The sequence below is a fragment of the Corvus hawaiiensis genome, chromosome 17, assembly GCF_020740725.1.
Source record: "Corvus hawaiiensis isolate bCorHaw1 chromosome 17, bCorHaw1.pri.cur, whole genome shotgun sequence".
In the NCBI taxonomy this organism is placed as follows: Eukaryota; Metazoa; Chordata; class Aves; order Passeriformes; family Corvidae; genus Corvus; species Corvus hawaiiensis.
The window spans coordinates 4,355,650-4,373,913 of NC_063229.1; the positions used below are offsets into that span (position 1 = coordinate 4,355,650).

Consider the following 18,264-nt stretch of genomic DNA (forward strand, 5'->3'; position numbering starts at 1 on the left):
GGCAGCTCTGGATAGCAGGACTTAAAATCTAACTTGATCAGGAAAGTCTCCATGATAAACTTGGATTTTCCTGCAATACAAGGATCCTGGCTTAGAATCCAGTTTGGGTTGGAAAGGACCTTAAAGATCATCCCCCTGCCATGCACAGCACAGGAAGGTGAAGGAGTGGGAAAAGAGGATGATCGTTTTGTGCAAGGCTGCCCTTGATTCCAGCTCTTTACGACTTTCCTCTCAATCTTGCACATTGTGACCTTTCCAGGCAAAAAATAAAATTTTTTAAAAATATAATAAATAAATAATAGGAATGCATGCAGGGAACGGATGCCAGAGCCAGCTCTGGAGCCTGCAATCCAGATCCCTGCTCCCAGGACATATTTCTAAATCTCAGTCAATACCACATGTTTTCCAAGGAACGAGGCATTTCACATTTTATTAATTCTAACTTAAAGCCCTTTTTATTGCAAACTTTCTATTTAGCATTTGATTGCAGCCACCACCACTGAGACTCTCACTGTATTAGAGCAGAAAATCTATTGATATTTTTCTTTCCTGCCATCTCAATCCCAGAAGGTGCTATTGAAATTAGCTCAAATACACTTCCAGAGGTCCCTTGCAGCCTGAGCTGCTTTCTGATTTTTAACATGTATTTGTTTCTTTGGTGTTCTCACACAGACTTGGTACCCCACTTCCACAGGTGATTGAAGCTCCATGTTGTTATTCCCACCAGGATTTGGCCTCTCCTAAAAAGAAGGCCAAACATGCCAAACAACTCACTTAAAGGCCTGCAAGTTTACGAAGCTAAAAAGACCATTTCAGTATTTTTCCCCTTTTCAAAGCCCAGCACTTAAATGGAAAAACCAACTTAATAGAGTGTTCAAACCACCACCATTCTGATCTGATTTAAATCAAATGGTTAAATACTCCACATGTTTGGCACAGCCAGAACTATCTGCTTTGCAAACAGATGGCCACCCACTATTAATTTGCCACCTTGACACAGAAATGCAGGTTGTCAATTAATTAAAAAACAAATGCCAGCAGTCTTCAGTTCACATTATGACCTGCAGCCTTTCCTCTTTATCTTAAGTGGAGGAAAAAAAATTAGATATATAAAACTACCACCTACTAACGCAGACTCTTGGCACGTAATAAATGCTGTTCTCAGCTTGAACAGATTTATCAAGTTTAAACCACCATGTCGCCAGCATCCGTCTGGGGTAGAGGAGCCCAGACCATAATTCCAGTGTCGGTCCCTAAATATCCCTGGATTGAAGGCTGACCTCACTGTCTGGCTGCAGGGCCGGACCCATGGCGCTCGCTGGAAGGTTTTTCTTCAAGGGCTGTTTGATCTTCAATCAGCAATGCTTATCAGTGCTAAAGTCTGCCAGCCATTCCCAAAAGTTTGATATTTTTAACAGCACATTCTTCTTCTCCTTTGAACGCCATTTAGAGACAAGATAATGCAGCAGGGGAAAAGTTGCCTTCCTGGGCTGAGCATGGACAAACAGAGCAGGATCCGACTGGGGGGGAATATTTTCCAGTGCTACAAGCCCCAGTTTCTGTGCTTTATGTCCCACCTCTTCCCAGTACTTCTTCTTCTTCATACAGTATTCTAATACTTTTTTGGGCCATTGCATAAGCTGAGACAAACCAAGATAATTCAGTTAGAAGTCACTAAAGTTTTCGTACATTTTATTTCCATGCTGTCAAAGTTTCTCCTCTTTTTGTTGAAGACTCCGGGGCACGCTGCCCCTCTTCTGACAGTAGGGACTACAGATCTAATTCCCTAAAAATACATCATTCTTCCACTCCAGGCACAATGTTCTGAGATGGCTCAGTGTATAAAGTCCCTCTGTTCAAGGGAGCACCCAAGAAAACTGAGAAACAGGGAAGGGATTTGTTATTTGTTGATAAAAATAAAAAAATATGTTAGGGTTCAGTAACTGTAAGCAATGCAACAAAATCACAGAATGGTTTGGGCTGGATCTCATGCCACCTCCTGCCATGGGCAGGGACACCTTCCACTACCCCAGGTGGCTCCAAGCCCCGTCCAACCTGGCCTTGGGCACTGCCAGGGATCCAGGGGCAGCCACAGCTGCTCTGGGCACCCTGTGCCAGGGCCTGCCCACCCTCACAGGGAGCAATTCCTTCCCAATATCCCATCTCACCCTGCCCTGTGGCAGGTTAAAGCCATTCCCTGTTGAGCTGTAATCCAGACCCATGTCCAAAGTCCTTCTCCATCTCTCCTGGAGCCCCTGTAGGCCCCGGAAGGGGCTCTGAGCTCTCCCTGGATCCTTCTCTCCTCCAGGTGAGCACTCCCAGCTCTCCCAGCCTGGCTCCAGAGCAGAGGGGCTCCAGCCCTTGGAGCATCTCCGTGGCCTCCGCTGGACTGGCTCCAGCAGCTCCAGGTCCTTCTTACGTTGGGGGCTTTCAGCAGCCCGCCCTGCACCCTCCCACAGCACCACAAAGGTCCCTGGGAGCATCTTCCCCATGGCACAAAGGAGAGGTGATGGTGTATGGAATCAAACAGCTCATCCTTGACCAAGAGTTCAGCTCTCAGGGGAGAAAGGAGCTCAGCCTGCACTGCTGGAACAGGACTGAGCTCCACCAGCTCCCCACATGGACCAGCACCACATGAGGCTAAGCTCTCCACTACCACAAAGTCCTCCCCCTCGCAGCAGCATCCTTCACACTAAAACTGTTGCATTGGAGGGTTTTCAAAAGGCTTGACAACTCCCAAAGAGCCCACACAGCCCTACCACCTTCCCAGGGAGAGGGAGATGTTCAGGAATAAACTGCTGGGTGACCCTGGCTGGAATGGCGAAACTGTTACATCGGTATAAACATGGAGATCCACATCTTTGGAAGAGAGAAGCCTTTCAGATGTCCCAGGCTCTGCTTGCACTTCTCCACGGACCTGGATCTCCTGCAAGGGATGCTCAGGGTGGCTCAAATTAATCCTAAAATAACCCCCAAATATCTGGGGGGGCCTGAACTGAGCTGCTGCTTCTGGAGAGGGAGATCTAGGCCATTCCTGAAGAGGATAAAAGGCAGAGCCATGACACAGCTCTTATCTCCCAGCCTTGGCCACTGGCAAGAACAGAGATGGAGAGGAAGATGATTGTTTTTTCTAAAGTGGAGAGGAAAAGCACCATGCACAGGCAGACAGCTGGAAAGAAAGGGGATGGAGCCTCCCTGACGAGCCCAGACGGGGATGGAAACTCTGACTCATCGGTAGGTTTTGTGGGAAGAGAAACCTGCTAATGTGATCCAGCTAATCTGATAAAAAAGTGCTCCTTGCCACTGGGGGTGGAACAGGATCCATGGGGTCATGGGGAAAATACAACCTGGGTGACAGTGAGGATGGTGGCACATCACCAGAGGGGAGGGTGGCACATGCCAGGGCTTGTCCTCCACCTCCCCTGAGCACCACAGTGCAAGGGCTGTCCCAGACCTTCTCCTCGAGGCTGAGGGTCTCTGCTGCCTGCAAGATGATGCTCGTTAGGAATGGGGAGACGAGGCTCAGGGCAGAGCTGCAGCAACTTCTGCCACCCACCCCACAGGTCCTCAAACTGTCACCCCCCTTTTCTAGCACCTGCGAGGTCATGAGATCCTTAGGAACCCAGGGAAAAAGGCAGCATGAGAGCAAGGGGCTGAGTCCTCAAACCAACAGAAAAGAATTAAACCTTCTACAGTTTAAACACTGGCAAAATTCAACCTCCTGTGTCGACGTCCAGCCCAGAATTAGAGGTCAAGAAGCTGCCTCGGACCAAGGCTGGCCCGATTTCTGCAAGTCAGGTTCCTCTGGAGCCACGTGCAGCTACCAACACAAACCAGCGCTCCAATAACCTCTCCATAAGAACAATTCCTGGCCCGGGGCCCCGTTTAACACTTCCCTCCCGGTTCCCTTCACCACGGAGCCGAGCTGCAATCTCACAGTCGTCAGGAAGAGATTTAATTATATCTGCAGAGGTCAAGCAATCCATGCAAAAGATGAGGACGGCGGAGAGAGATTCTGTGGCACAACGCAAAGATTTCGCCTGCAGCACCGCGGCAGCCAGGGCCATTTTTCAGGGAAGAAATGGCATCCGTCAGAACAAAACCTCCAGAGGGAAACAATAGGAAAAGGTATGGGGGAGGCAGACAATTAATATATTTAAATCTGGTCTTATAGCTGCAAAATCAGGCAATTTAATGCTGTTTTCTACCAATTTTTTTCCTGTTTTTTAAAGGGTGGTGTGATCAGTGCTTGTTCCAGTAAGTTTTGTTGAGAGATTTCTTCCTGCTGAAGCTGAGCTTTGTAGCCCCAAGTATCCACTATAATGACATGTACAATATATAATACATCATATAATTTAGATCATCTATTAGATAACAGCTAATTTATATACACCGTAGAATACAGTATATGTCACATATAATTTATGTGCAATATTATAGAACATACATTATGCATTATTTAATTATATTAAAACGAGTGTAAAATCACAAAGGTGGAACATTAGAGCTCCAACCTCCAATTAGGGATTAATAGTATGAAAGCTCTAATCACACTAACACTTCAGCCTGACTTGAGGAATACTGAATCAGAGCTCAAGAGGAGGCAGAGGTGCTGCTGCATGACAGTTCAGACAGAAGCCTCGCACTCACCGGATGGAAAATTGTCAGGAAAAACACATTAGCAACACAATAACTTATTTTTAATGTGGAGCTGTTAGGAAAACACAATTATATGCTTCATTTATACTGCAAGATATAACCCAACTTATGGTAAAAGCATTTGAAGCTCATTTTGTAAAAAAAAAAAAAACAACAGAGGAGCACAAGCGTAATAGGGAAAAATTGCACCTCAAGGGGAAAACACTCCCCCCTCCCAGTGAGGCTGGTCTGTGGTGGTGGAGCATCCTCACCTCACACTCCTTGTGCCCAGCAGGAAAGAGATGCAAAGCGAAGGCAGAAGGAAAATAGAGATTTTTCTGCAAATGCTGCAGAAATCTCACAGGGGTAACAACGACCCCCAGGAAAGGAGCGGGCAGTGCCCACCCTCACAACGAGGAAAAGCTGGAAGAGCTCTGCAAGGTTCCAGGTGCTCTCCCACTGCCCTGGCACGAGGATCAGCCGTGCACTCCCCAAGTTATAGGATGCTCTGGTCTGTTACAAGGGAAATACAGTTTATTCATGGAATGCTTTCTCCATTACAGATGCACAGGCTGATCCTGGTGCCTGCTGCAGGCTCAGAGGTCCAAGCACAGAGCTGTTCATGGATTTACCCTGCAGTCACGGTGATGTAACACCCACAGGCTTTGGAACACTGATTCAGGGGACAATCATTGATTTGAGGAATCATAAATAAATCAGAGAAACTTGTACAGTTTTGATCCTGTCTTTTTTGTCTCGTGATATCTCCTCTGCTACAAGGACTTCCATGGATCAGGCCCTGGACAAGGTTATTCAGAAGCAGCCCAAACAAACATCTTGTTATACACAAGTCGGACTGGTCTTCAAAACATCTCCCATTGTTCCCAAAACAACCAGATTAAAGCCTCCCTTCTGTGCATGCAGAGAGAACAACATTTTCTATGAATGGATGGACATTCATTATTTAGTTCCCAATCCCTGACTTAAAGCCCAAGGCAAAAAATGGAGCTTCAAACACTTTCTGCTGAGCAACCCATCAAAGACCACTCTGGAGAACGCAGGGTTGTCCCACTGAGTAGCTCAAACACTTTTCAGAGGAAGCCCTTGCCTACATTCAGGGCCTAAAAGAAAAAAAATTGGAAAAAAAAAATCTACATTTGCAAATCAACAGGAGCTGCCTGCCAAATGAGAATGAGATGGGCCCCAAATTAAAAATCTGCTGGACTTTGTTCTCCATCCAAAATCCTCCATCTCCAAGGAAAGATTTATGCTACTTCAAAACAGAGTTGGCTTCGGAAGTAGGAAGGGAAAGAATGCATTTTATCTTCCAGAATGGCAAAGCAGTTCTGGAACAGGGAAAAAGGGACCATGTTTATCACTGCAATGTACAATTTATTGTAAAAGTCAAAACAGAACATTTCACAGAAATGCATTTGCTACATCGACTCGGGCTCGTACCAGCTCAGATCCCATTTCTGAAGGGTTCTTAAAAGAAGAAGAGAGCATTGGTTGCAGATTAATACCCATCACAAGACCAGTAGATTTTAATTATCCATAATTTATGACAGTGTATTGGCAAAATAATTGTTGTCAATTTATCAGCCTAAAAGGCAAGAGACAGGGTGTGTTTGGAAAGGCAAAGCTGCAGCATCCTACTAGGAAAATTTGGGGAGAGGTTTGATGGTGCTGATGAGTCCTACAGAAACGCTGCAGGGGTAATAACAGGGCCCCCCAGCACAGGGGCTCCCAAGGACCATGGGCACTCCCAGGGTCTCACAGCAGTGTGGATTTGGTATTCCCAGGCTGGGTCCTCCTCCTCCTGCCCCCCATCAATCCCCATCAATTCCGCTGGTGGGAAATCGAGCATCGTGCTGACCCAGTCTGATCGTTGTAACACCAGAAGCAACCGGGAAGAATTTATATTTAAATTTATTTCTGCAGGAAGAATAGAGATGATAATTCACTCCCCAAAGATGCCCCTGGGGAGCAGGGAGCAGGATCACTCCTCCTGCATCACAGCATCCTTGCACAGCCTGCATGAAAGAGCGCAGGGTACCGTGCTCTGGCAGGATTCCTGTCACAGGCCTCCCTTGCCAAGGCAATTTTGCCTGGGCTGAGAAGGAAAAACTCCCTGTTGAATTTTGTGGACCCCCCCACACAATTTAGGATCTAGGAAAAACCCTTCCATGCTGGTGCATCAGCCAGCACACCAGATCCTGGTGCTAAAGCTCTGCTGAGAGCAGAACGAGCCTCGGTGTTACTAAAATGCACATTTTTTTACCATGGTTTACATGTTGTGAAATACAGCTGCAGAATCTCCCTAGAGGTCAAGTGGGAAAAATCCCCACACTTTCTCAAAGCACTTGGAGGGATGGGAAAATGCCCCAAAAGGGGCAACACCCCCTTAGGTGGTGCAGGAACAAGGTGCTCTCACCCAAAACACCAGCACTGTACACAAACAGCTCAAAACCCTGTGAAAGCTTTCCTGACAAGCGAGCAGGAAGGGATCTGCAGCAGGTACCAAAGCCCCAGGAAAAAGGCCAGAGAGGACAGAAAAAGGGCTTTAGACACAAATGTAAATGAGGAACCCAAAACAGAGGTAGGTGATTCCTTTAGCAGCGCTCAGGTGGCCGATGACAGGGACGGGTGTCGCAGGTTGGATGAGGGCTCCTCACACTTTCAGCTGAACCTCCCCAGTCCCTGGTGGTCCTGTGCAGACACCAGAGGTGTTCCTGCTGCCCCAATGATGGAGCAGGTCCTGGATCCAGCCCACAGGATGGAGGGGCCAGCACTCTGAAGTGGGAAATGCTCATTGCAGCTTGTCCTCTCAGGTGGCTCCTTATCACCCCCACACCTTGGGCTGAGCACTCTGCAGCCCTAAAAATCCTGCCAAGGAGCTTCAGTCCTCCAGGCTGCGAGCAGCAGCTCCCTGGGCACCGGGAAGTTTGGGGCCGGCTCCGCTTCCCAGCTCCATGGCAGGCTGCTCTGTGCAGGATCACCAGTGACAGGGACTGGTTTATACAGGGAGCCCTTTTCACCGGCTTCGATGCCACCAGCACTCCTGATCCATCAGATCTCCTCACCAAATGCAGTCGGCAGCAGGGAGGGCTCCTTCTCACCCTGCCTGATGGGGCAGAAGGGCTCTCGTTACCCACTTGTGGGTGTCCAGCCCCTCACTACCTTCTCCATCCCTCCCAGTGGCCAGCCCTTCCAGGGAAACCAGGGGTGCTGTGGAAGCAGTTAAAGAAAGGGTGAAAATGCCCTCATTCTGGGGAGGCCTCTGCTGAACACACACTCCCATTTCATTACCCCTCTAAACATCCCTTGTCCTTTCAGAAATGGAAATGCTGATATGCAGTAGGCCCCTGTGTAGCTGCAAAGAGGAATTGTGGCTGACTGCAGCGTGCAGGCGAGACTGGAGACCTCCCGGTAACAATATCATGTCCAGTAAGTGCACAAAACAATTCCATTAACGTTTCAGGCTGCTTTGGGCTAAGGCAGCTCACGGCGATGGCAGAGCTCCGCCGTGCTCCCAGCGAGTTATTTATGCACAGTGACACTGCACAGCCCAGCTTTGCTGCCTCCCCCTAAATAAATAAATAAATAAATGAAGAGGAAAATCAAAACAAAACAAAAAAAACCTGAACAAAACAAGCCTTTTAAATCAACGGGCTTTAGAGCCCCCCCATAAACTCAGGGAAGCAGGAGGACAGCAAAGAGCCTGTAAGTTCTCCTTGCCCAGGTCCTTCCTAGAGATGGATTTTGTCCGGGGTATCTGCACACCATAGTGGGAGAATTCTGATTTTTCCAGGCCACCCTACCCTCCTCGGTAGCTTTTTAAGTGGAAATGCTTTGAGGCAGACACTGTCTCAGCCCAGCCCTGGGCTGAGCCACCAGCACCGGACAGGAGCAATGGGGTTGGGACCGGTGTGAGGTTCTGGAGTTTCCCAGTATCCCATGTGGCTCCAGGAAGCAGGAGAGCTCAGGAAGTGCTCTCCATGGCAGGCACAAGAGAACAGCAGGCTGCTGGTGATCCTCGGCTGGGTCCCACCCCGCACCTGCCGGAGTTACCCGAAGGGAAAGCAGCAGGAGACACTTCCTCCTGCTCCACGGTCTGGTGCTGAAGTTACAACCCTTATACCTGCAGTCTGTCAGGGAAACAGAGTCAGCCCATTTCATTCCTGGCTTCATTCCAGCAGCCTCATGCCACAGACAAACGTGCACGGCTGTGCATCAGCAAATGTCATTTGATAACTCAGAAAAGAAAAGAAGCGGGGAGGGGGGGGGAAGCGCCCTGACTATTAGCAAAGGGTAAGTCACTTCCTTTCTTCTGCCGCTGCCTTAAGATCCTCCGTAGCAGTGACAACAGCAGCATCTGGTGGCAGTGGTCAGTACCTGGGGTGCTCCTCTCCGGTGTCCCATCCACCCCGGCCAGCACCAGCACCCATCGCACCCGCCGGGGCTGAGCTCGCTGCATACCCAGAAGAGGCGACTTCCTGCAGCCTCCCGGCAGCGAGGACCTGTGGATCAATTGCGACCGCCTAATCCGGGTCTAATCTCAGGGATTCAGGCCACGGATGAGCTGACGACGAGGGGCCCCGCGCCCCAAAGGCTCGGCCGGGCGCTGCCGGGGGGACACGGGACCCCGCAGCCCCAAGCCTGAGACACTGCGAGCACGGCCTCGAGCCCCAGCTCCCGCACAAAACACTGGAAGGCAAAGTAAACCGTGTTGACATCCAACAACTTCTTGGTAAAACCGAGTTCCGAAAGCCAGCAGGATTTGGGGGCAGCCGCAGTTGCCAGTGGCACACGCTCACATGATCCCAGATTTCTGCTTTCACACACTACGGGCTGATGTTTCAGCTGGACAAATGTCCTGCTCCCAGGTGAAGCAGCTCTCGTTAGTATTGTAAGAGCATATTTAGTGTTTTAAGAGCAACGATGATGACAATAAAACACTTTGAAGCCAGCAGTACGCACATACAGGCGAAAACAACGAAAGTTGTTTCCTTTCAGTATAATCCGGCATCTCAAAATAAACGAGAACTGTTCGGTTCGCTACAGCTTAATAAAAAGAGATAAATAAGCCAAATGACAGCGAACAGTTAAATACGTATCTTGATACATAAAGATTAATTAGCCGCGTCTGGGAAGGCAAACACCTTCCCCTCTGCTTGTGTCTTAAGAGTTTGATCCCAAAGTATCACAACAGTGAGGTGAGCCGAGAGCATCCTGAGCTGCTGTACGGACGCAGGAGAGCATTTTCTCCTTTTATTAACTTTTTTTCAACGCAATTACCCGAATTTGGCCCGGAAGGCAGCAAGGATTACGTCTGGGATGATCCCAGTCCCTCCAAAGGGATCTATATCCCACGGCTTTGTAGCTGAAAACATCAGCGCTGTTTACCCACACCGAGCAAGGCGATGCTCGCAGAGAACTCCTTATCCCTGAAGTAGCATCCATCCCCTTCGCTTCGCCTTCTCTAGGATGAGGGAAATTTCCTACAGCACCTCCGCGCTCTCAAATATCCCCTGAGCATCCCTCTCCCGTTACAAGAGCAGGGTGCTTCGCCTCGCAGCTGCAGCGAGCGGGGAAAATGCGAGTGACGGAGGTCTGGGGGCACACGGACACCCCCAGCCCGGGGATGGTGCTCCCTCCGCAGGAGAGCGCAGGCAGGTAGGGGACGGAGGCGAGGGACGGGGCCGAACCCCGCTCGAGAGGAGCCGCGACCCGGCCCGGTGGCTCCGCAGCTCGCGAAAAAGGTGCAAAACAACAACACGGCGAAGAACAACAGGAAAAAGTACCCGACAACAATCGCAACAACAACCCCCCCAGCCCGCGCATCGCCCCGGGCCGAGCGCTCCCGGAGCGGAGGTTAAACCGAGCCGGCACGGACACACGGACACCGCGCTCGGCTCCCGGCCCGCCCCGCCGAGCAGAGCCCCGGGCTCGGGCTGCCCCCGCCCGCTGCGGGGCGGCCCGGGACCCCGACGGCTCCCCCCGCTCCGCTTCCAGACCACTTTCAAAATTCCCTCCCGCAGGAGCCGGGCGCCGCTGGCACTTTCCGTCCCCGTCCCCCGCTCCCGTGCCCGCGGAGCAGCGGCGGGACGCGCCGAGCCCGGGGACCCCCCGCGCCCCCCGGTACCTTGTTGCAGTGATAATAATCCAGCGGCCCGAGGCAAGTGGGGTCCGCGCCGGGCAGCGAGCCCACGGCGGGGGGGGCGGAGGGGTAGAACCGAACGTCCATGCCGGGGCTGCGGGCGGCGGCAGGCGGGGGCTCCAGCGGGCATGGACCCGGCTGCGGCGGCGGCGGTGCCTCTGGCGCGGGGAGAGGGCGGGGAGAGGGCGGGCGGCGGCGCGGGGGGGCGGGCGGCGGCCCCCGGCCCGCCCCGCTCCGCACCGCCCCGCGCCGGGGCCGCTATTGTTCGCGGCGGGGCCGGGCGGCTCCTCCGCCGCCGGGGGCTCGGGCACCGCGGGCAGCGCCGCTGGAGCCCCTCGGAGGAGCCCGGTGCGCTCCCCGTCCTTCATCCCCGGCCGCCCCGGCGAGGGGAAGGCTGCAACAGCAGCCCACCGGTTCCCGCTGCCCGGTGGGGACCCTGTCACATCTTCTGTGCCCCACAGCCCGCACCGTGCCCGGTGTGCCCTCTCCTGACACGGGACGGTGCCCAGCAGCTTCGTTTCCCTCTGCACCTGGTGCCCACCCGCTGATGAAGGATGCTCTCCAGCGCGCTGATCCAGCAGAAGTAGGACCCCCGTAGGAACCCCAAATAGGTCCCCCATTTAGAACCCCTACCTGCGCCCTATTTCCGAAAGGCCTGAGCCTCCCCATGCGCTCTCCCAGCCTGGAGAGAACAGCCAGGCTGAACCCCCGCACCCGGCGCTGGCTTCCTGCTCCCCAGGGCACAGAGATCCTCATTCTCCCCCCACCTCGGCTTTCCACACATCCCAGTCTTTATAATTCCCGCTGCTGGAAGGCAGCTCCATCCGAGACCACCCTCCCTGGCATCCCCCTCCTACTCCCACGGGCAAGGACTTTCAGGGCACAGCAGCATGGAAAACCCAAATGCGCCCGTGGGGAGGGAGGATGCTCGGAGGTGAAAAGGCTGGGCGTGCAGGGTTCCCCCTCGCTGCCCAGCTGCCGCAGGCTCCGCGCTCTCCCGCGCCCTTCCAGAGGCTCACAACAGATCCCTCTGGAAAAGCAGCTCAGTGGGAGAGAGTATTATAGACAGAGTGGTTTTGCAGTACGTTATCCCATCCCCAGACAGAGGGAAACGCTTGAAAGTTGCAGCAACAGATCCGTATGCTGGCAGAGAGCTGGGACGGGGCTGGTAGAGTCAGAGTGCTGGCAAATCTCCAAGAGAAATTGCTTCTTTTCCTTTTTCTTCTTTTTTCTTTTTTTCGTTGTTTTTTTTAAGAAAAAACCCTCATGACTCCGAAGGCTCATTTCCAGCATGCACCCTTCAGGACTCTCTGGAGCTGGAAAACTGAGCTAAATAAATGCTGAGTTCTTCCTCCAGCGTCTTTCGTTGCAAGAGTAGGGCCAGTTCCTGCCAAATTCAGAGAGGGGGGAGGCGGGCTGGGGTTTCAAGGGAATGCCAGCTCCAGGAATCAAGTGATTATGTAAAAACCTTAGCTCTCATTTAAATGAAAAACAAGCTTTCAGCCCTCGTGGTGGTGGAAAAAATTGATTTAAGGATAAAAATTGACTTGGGCACAAAAACTGCTTCACATTTATTATTATTTTTCAAACTGTGTGATTTTTCTGGGGAGCCAGCATTGATCCTTCTGCATTTAGCAGCAAAGCAGATCGGCTTCAGGAGTTCTCCACCAGGGAAGCTGCTCCGAGGGCTCCCAGTCAAAGGCATAATAGAGATGTCTAATATTTTGCATTAAAACTTTGAATATCTGAGCTCCACTGATCTGTGCCCTTCCTGATTTACACACTCCCCAAAAGGACTGGTTTTCCTGTCTCCCTGTTTCAGCAAATACTGAACTGACATATCACATTATTAAAGCTTCATTATTTTTGTAAAACCTTCCCAAGTAGAGTGACTGGTATATTAGGAAGTATAAATAATTAAAGCTAAACGAGAGATGTCAAAATAATGGAACAAAGTGTATTTTATGATGCATTATTCTGGCTTGTTTATCCACAAAATTCAGTAATTAGTAAGCAGCCTCTGAGTCATTAGCAAGGTTTGACTGTATTATTATCTTTATTAATTATCATAATTATTATATTTCCTATACTGTGGAGTCATTGCTAGTGGCTTTGCAGTTAAGGCAGAATTGACTTTCCCACTAAAAGCAGGATTTAATTCCGTTGTTTCCTACAAAAATGAACACATTTCATCACCAAATGTGCAGCAACTCCCCAGCAGATACAACCCAATTTATTTGCAGTGCCTGAGACACCCCATCGCTCCCTTTCAGACCCTTTCAGAGCTCATTTTTTTCCCAATGAAGCCCCATTTCCTCAGATTTACCCCGCTCAGCCCAGTCAAACTTTGCACGTTCATCTGCCTCTGTTAGACCTCGAACAGAGACTGATCTGAGACACCCAGTGTTACAAAGTGTTATTGCTATTAATAGCCAGAATGCTATATATATATATATATATATATATATATATGTATGTATACACATATATATGCCAAGGCAAGCTGGCAGAGGGAATGCTCATCATCAGAGGAATGTTCTCTCAGCTCACCTCATGTCTCCAGTGCTTCTCCTCCTCAGACTGTCAGAAGAAGCCAACCCAGTGAAGCTGAGCATCACCCCTGGCCAGGGCCTGGGGAGCCACAGGTGTCTCCAGCCTCCATCCATGGTTCTCTGCCCATGCATCAGCAGCTCCTGCCCCTGCCCAGCCCCACCACGTGTCCAGAAAGCCTCCAACTTGTGCCTGCTGCTAAGTCCTCCTTCAGCCTGTTTTTCCCCGTGTTTCAATGTGTTCTGTCCCTGTGGCACTCTGCTGTTGGGCAAATGGGGTCTGCCAGGAGATGCAGATTTGTGTGAACTCCTGCTCTCCTCTAGCACCTCTCCACGTAGGATCGACAGTGGACCATGGAGGCGGTCCCAGGGCTGGAGCACATCTGCTCTGAAGGCAGGCTGGGAGAGCTGGAGGTGTCCAGCCTGGAGAAGAGAAGGCTCCAGGGAGACTTTAGAGCCCCTTCCAAGTGCTGAAGGGAGCCTGTAAAAAAGATTGGGAGAGACTTGTTATCAGGGCTTGCTGTGATACCACAGAAGGTCAAGACTTTGGGTTTTGCCCAGGTGTCCACAGGTGACAGGAGTGGTCTGGGATGGCTGAAAGGAACCAGCAATACCACTGGAGCTGCAGGATCCCCAAGAGGCCTGAGCCAAGCAGCCAAACCGACTGAAAACAGCGGTGTCTTTTCCTTTCTTTGCCCAGCCGAGTCCCCCCAAACCCCAGAACGTTTGCAGTTGCTTTGGCTGGGCGGCTGAAAGAGGAGCGAGCTCCCAACATGACAACTCACATTTCATGCCTAATGTTAGCCCTGGAACAGAAACAGCAGAGTGTGATTATCTCAGCAATCCCATTTAAGCCACACGGACTCCTCACAAAGAAGGGAAAACTCTACAGTGAGTATTTCTAAATATTAGGCTAAACCTGAACAATCATCATTTCAAAGGCACCTTTCAGAAGCAGGAAAAAGCCTCCGAATCTATCAGTTTCATTATTTGTTTCAAAGTAGTCCTCCTCCTCTCAACAAACCATCTTTTGCCTGCTGAAATGATTTTTAAAATAATTTAGCACAGTGCAGTTTATTACTTTAAAATACTGATATCATTTTCCCCACTGTATTATGCAGCTATATTTTGACATTTTAGTCTTATCCCCAGTTTATGTCTGAGAATGATTTGATTCAGAGCTACACCACTCATTCCCATTTGCAAGTAGAGGGATTCTAAATATTCAGTAGTTTCAGTGGTCACAAAAAATGCTGAACAAATGGATAAAGCCAATTGCCAATAAACACAATGCAAATGTGTACATTTAAATGCAGTGAAATTGGATTAATTAAATCCACATTGCATCTGGATTTACATGTAATACAAAACAAAATTAAATGCAGCTAAAGAGCTTCCTGTGGCTTTAAAACGGAGCTGATTGAAAACGTCTTCGTTTACCTATGTGGGCTCTGGGTCAGGAGCTGTGCTGGTAAATAGAAACATTCACAATCCACAGAACAAGGTTATGAATTTGGCATTTCGTGTCGTTTAAAATCTAGTGTAAAACTGCATCTCTCTGCTAACAAAACAGATGGTATTAGGCCTTCTTTTTGGCATTGGGTTTTGGTACCTGTCCAAAAAATCTTCTTGACATCCTTTAAATGCAGCTATTTAACCACCTGTCACTTTGCTTTAGATGCCCATTGAATTTCTGACAGGAAAAACATTATTTTGTCTACACGTTATCTCATGACACAAGAAACGCAGCACATACACAGCAAAGTTTACACATTGTGTGAAAATCTCTTAAAAAAAAAAAAAAAGAAGGGAGTTGTTACATGCTACTAAGGCAATTACTCCATAATTAATGTCATTGATAGGATAAAACATTCCAGAAACCCAAATATAACAAAACAAAACAAGCTCAAACATGACAGGGAAGTATTAAGGACACTGACAACACTGACTTACAATTTTGTTCTGCCCGAGTGAAAACATCTCACCTTTGGTCAAATACCAACCTGGCTGATGCAAATAATTTTCCCCCCAAAAAAATCTTCATTAACATGAATTTGCTAAAGACAAAAGGTCCCAATACTGTAAAATATATCAGCAAGTTTCTTCTTGTGTTCAAGATGATGCAAGTGCTTGGATACCTTGATGCATCAAACCTTGGAACCCTTCTTCATAGAATCACAGAATGGTTTGGGTTGGAAAAGACCTTAAAAATCATCTCATTCCACCCTCTGCCATGGGCAAGGACACCTTCCACTATCCCAGGTTGCTCCAAGCCACATCCAACCTGGCCTTGAACACTTCCAGAGTTGGGGCAGCCACAGATTCTCTGGGCAACCTTCCTCCTCACCTTCAGGATCTTCTCAAAGGTCACACGTATTTGCTTCTGCTGGCCAGAGGTTTCAACGCATGAGGCAAGGGAGAACCTTGTCCTTAACCTCACCTCCTTAAACCCATACCCAAAGCCACTCCTGATTTTCCAAAGCATCAAAGCCTCCAAGATGTGTAGGAAACGAATTTACTTGCCAGAAGCAGACTTGGGAGTCAGCTGCAGGTGGCTTCCTTGAAAACCCTGACCATGGGCTCTGCATACACATCCATCCTGAGTTTGCATTTGACTTTGGTCATTATTTGCCTGTTCAGCTGCCTGGGATCCTCATTTCCCAGGGATGTGTAACAGCTTCCCTCCTTCCTCGTGCTGCTCCACAGGAAGAAAAGACTCTGAACGCTTTGTGCTTGTTTAAACCTGACCTGGCCTGGGATGCTCCTGCAAATTTGGGGCAGCAAGATAAGGGTGGCTCAGAGGAGAGAGGAACTTGTGCTCTGGGGAGGAGGGAGGACCCAGGACTGTTTGGAGATGAAGGCCTGATCCATCTGGGGGGGTTTGGGACAGCGCTGCCCCAGCTCTCACCTTGGCATGCTGAGCACCGGCACACCACACTGCCATTTAGAATTCCTCCAGGAAAACATAAGCTTTCCACAGGCAAACTGTAAGCAAAGAATGGGAATGTATGTCCAGGAGCAGAAATACATCTCACACAGAATTTGCAAGGTCTACCCCAAAGCCAAACAGAAGGATCGCAGGAACAGAGGGGTGAGCGAGCTCCGTCACCCTTTGGGGAAGGTGCCATGGGATAACCCAGGAGTTTGGGGCAAGGGCAGCAATTCCGCCCACAGATCCAGTCAAAGACTGTCCCTTCACCAAGGCAGACAGCCAAGGTGCACATTCCCTCCCTGATCACCTGTTCCCCAATAGAGGCGTTTCTTCTCCATGAGAAATCAGTACATTCACATGGGCTTCCCACTTTGTGCCCACGTGAAGGGGGTGGGAGCTGCAATCAGCCCCAGCTCCCATCCTTAGCCAGGCACATTTGGAGCCACTCCATTTCCCAGGTGTGGGACACTTAGTGAATAAGGTTTCTGTTAACTAAGTGCTACAAAAAACATTTGAAACAATTTGTCAGGGTCTTGTGCCACTTATATAAGAGAGGAAATTAATCCCAGGTGCCTCCCCAGCCACTGGCAAGAGAATTACACCAGAGATGAATTTGGCTTCGTATCTTTAATTTTACTGTGCAGTCGCTGAGAAGAAGTATTGCTTTTGATTTCAAGGATGTCACATACTGTGACCAAGTTTAACAGTTTCTTCAGTTTCTTCCTCCTGAAGTAAAGGAGTCATTTCTTATAACCACGCTCTGAGTGAGTGTTCGGGCTCGCGCTCGGAAAGTGAAGCAATTGAATCATCTCGTCGGTTCATTTTGAGGGGTGAAGCCAACACTCCCCTCCTCTACCCAGAAGATTAATCTTTCTCAGAGCAGCTCTCAGACTCCTCAATGCAGAAGAGAGTGACTTTTGTTTTATAAATGATCTCCTGAGCTTGCAATAGTTGGGTTTTCTCTAAACTTATTCTGTATTTCAACAGTGCACGGGAGCTCCCATGCTCACCCTCAGCCCAGGGAGAAGATTGGTGGCTGATCTTCAAAATTAATTCTTTTTTTGTTGGTTTTTTTTTTTGGTAGTTTCCCATGGCTCTGCTTTGCCAAGGTGATGAGAAAAAAAATATCTATTGTGAGATTTGCCAATTGATCTAGGATTAAACGTCAAAATGCATTTTAGCTCAGTTTCATCGCTGTGGTTTTTTCTTGTGTTTCCAAGTCTCTGCTTTTGCTTTCACCCAACAAATCATCACTGGGCATTTTGGGGCAGGGTGGGAATTTCCCAGGGTAGCCTCTGAGCTGAAGTGCAGCACATGTACTACACTTTAAAAATGGTTTTGCATGTATTCCCACACATGAAGACAGGCTGCACCCCTGCTCGACAACCCAAAATACACCGCTAGAATCAAGGCTAAAATTACATCCCAGCTTCCACTTGCCAAATATATATTATATTATATTATACTATACATTCCTAGTGACAGAAAGTTACCTTTTTAAAAAAAAAAAAATTTAATGAACCTGGAGATTGTCAGAGGTTTTTAGCTCTTTCAGCCTGACCTGGGATGACTCCTGCTTCCTCAGATGGTTTGTCATCATCCTTGCAGGGCTAATGGAGTGAGGGAGACACAGGTCCGACATTAGGCATTTGTAATGGCATTGCTAAAGCATTTCAGAGGCTGCAGCTTTGGACATGAAAAGGAGCTCTGACTCCCTGGGCTTTTGGCAGCCTTCCTCCAGGGTTTCTGCTGCCCATGGAAATGCTGGTTCGTGTTATTAGCTGAGCTGGACAAATAATGGATTTTCATTTAAATGGCAGAACTAAAGACTCCAACAATGCCAGGGAGGGTGCAGGGAATTATCATGGGTTAACCCCAAAACGTCCCCTGCCTGAAACAGAACTTTCAGCTCAGTGCCAGGTTACTTCCTGCCCTTTCTATCATGGGATAATTACACTGCTGAGGAGACAGAGGCCTTCTTTCCA

General features: G+C 49.3%; 1 protein-coding gene across 2 annotated transcripts in view; it reads right to left on the reverse strand.

Moving 5' to 3' along the window:
• Positions 1 to 11,797, reverse strand: part of TOX2 (TOX high mobility group box family member 2) — a 159,142-nt gene extending 147,345 nt beyond the window's left edge. The window contains exon 1 of one of the 2 annotated variants that reach the window (XM_048321835.1): positions 11,432 to 11,797. In XM_048321835.1, the coding sequence (XP_048177792.1) occupies positions 11,432 to 11,554 (123 nt within the window). In that variant the 5' untranslated portion in view covers positions 11,555 to 11,797. Of the gene's footprint in view, positions 1 to 10,783; positions 10,960 to 11,431 lie in introns of those variants that run through there. The other variant, XM_048321836.1, reaches the window with a different exon arrangement.
• Positions 11,798 to 18,264: the final 6,467 nt, after the last annotated feature.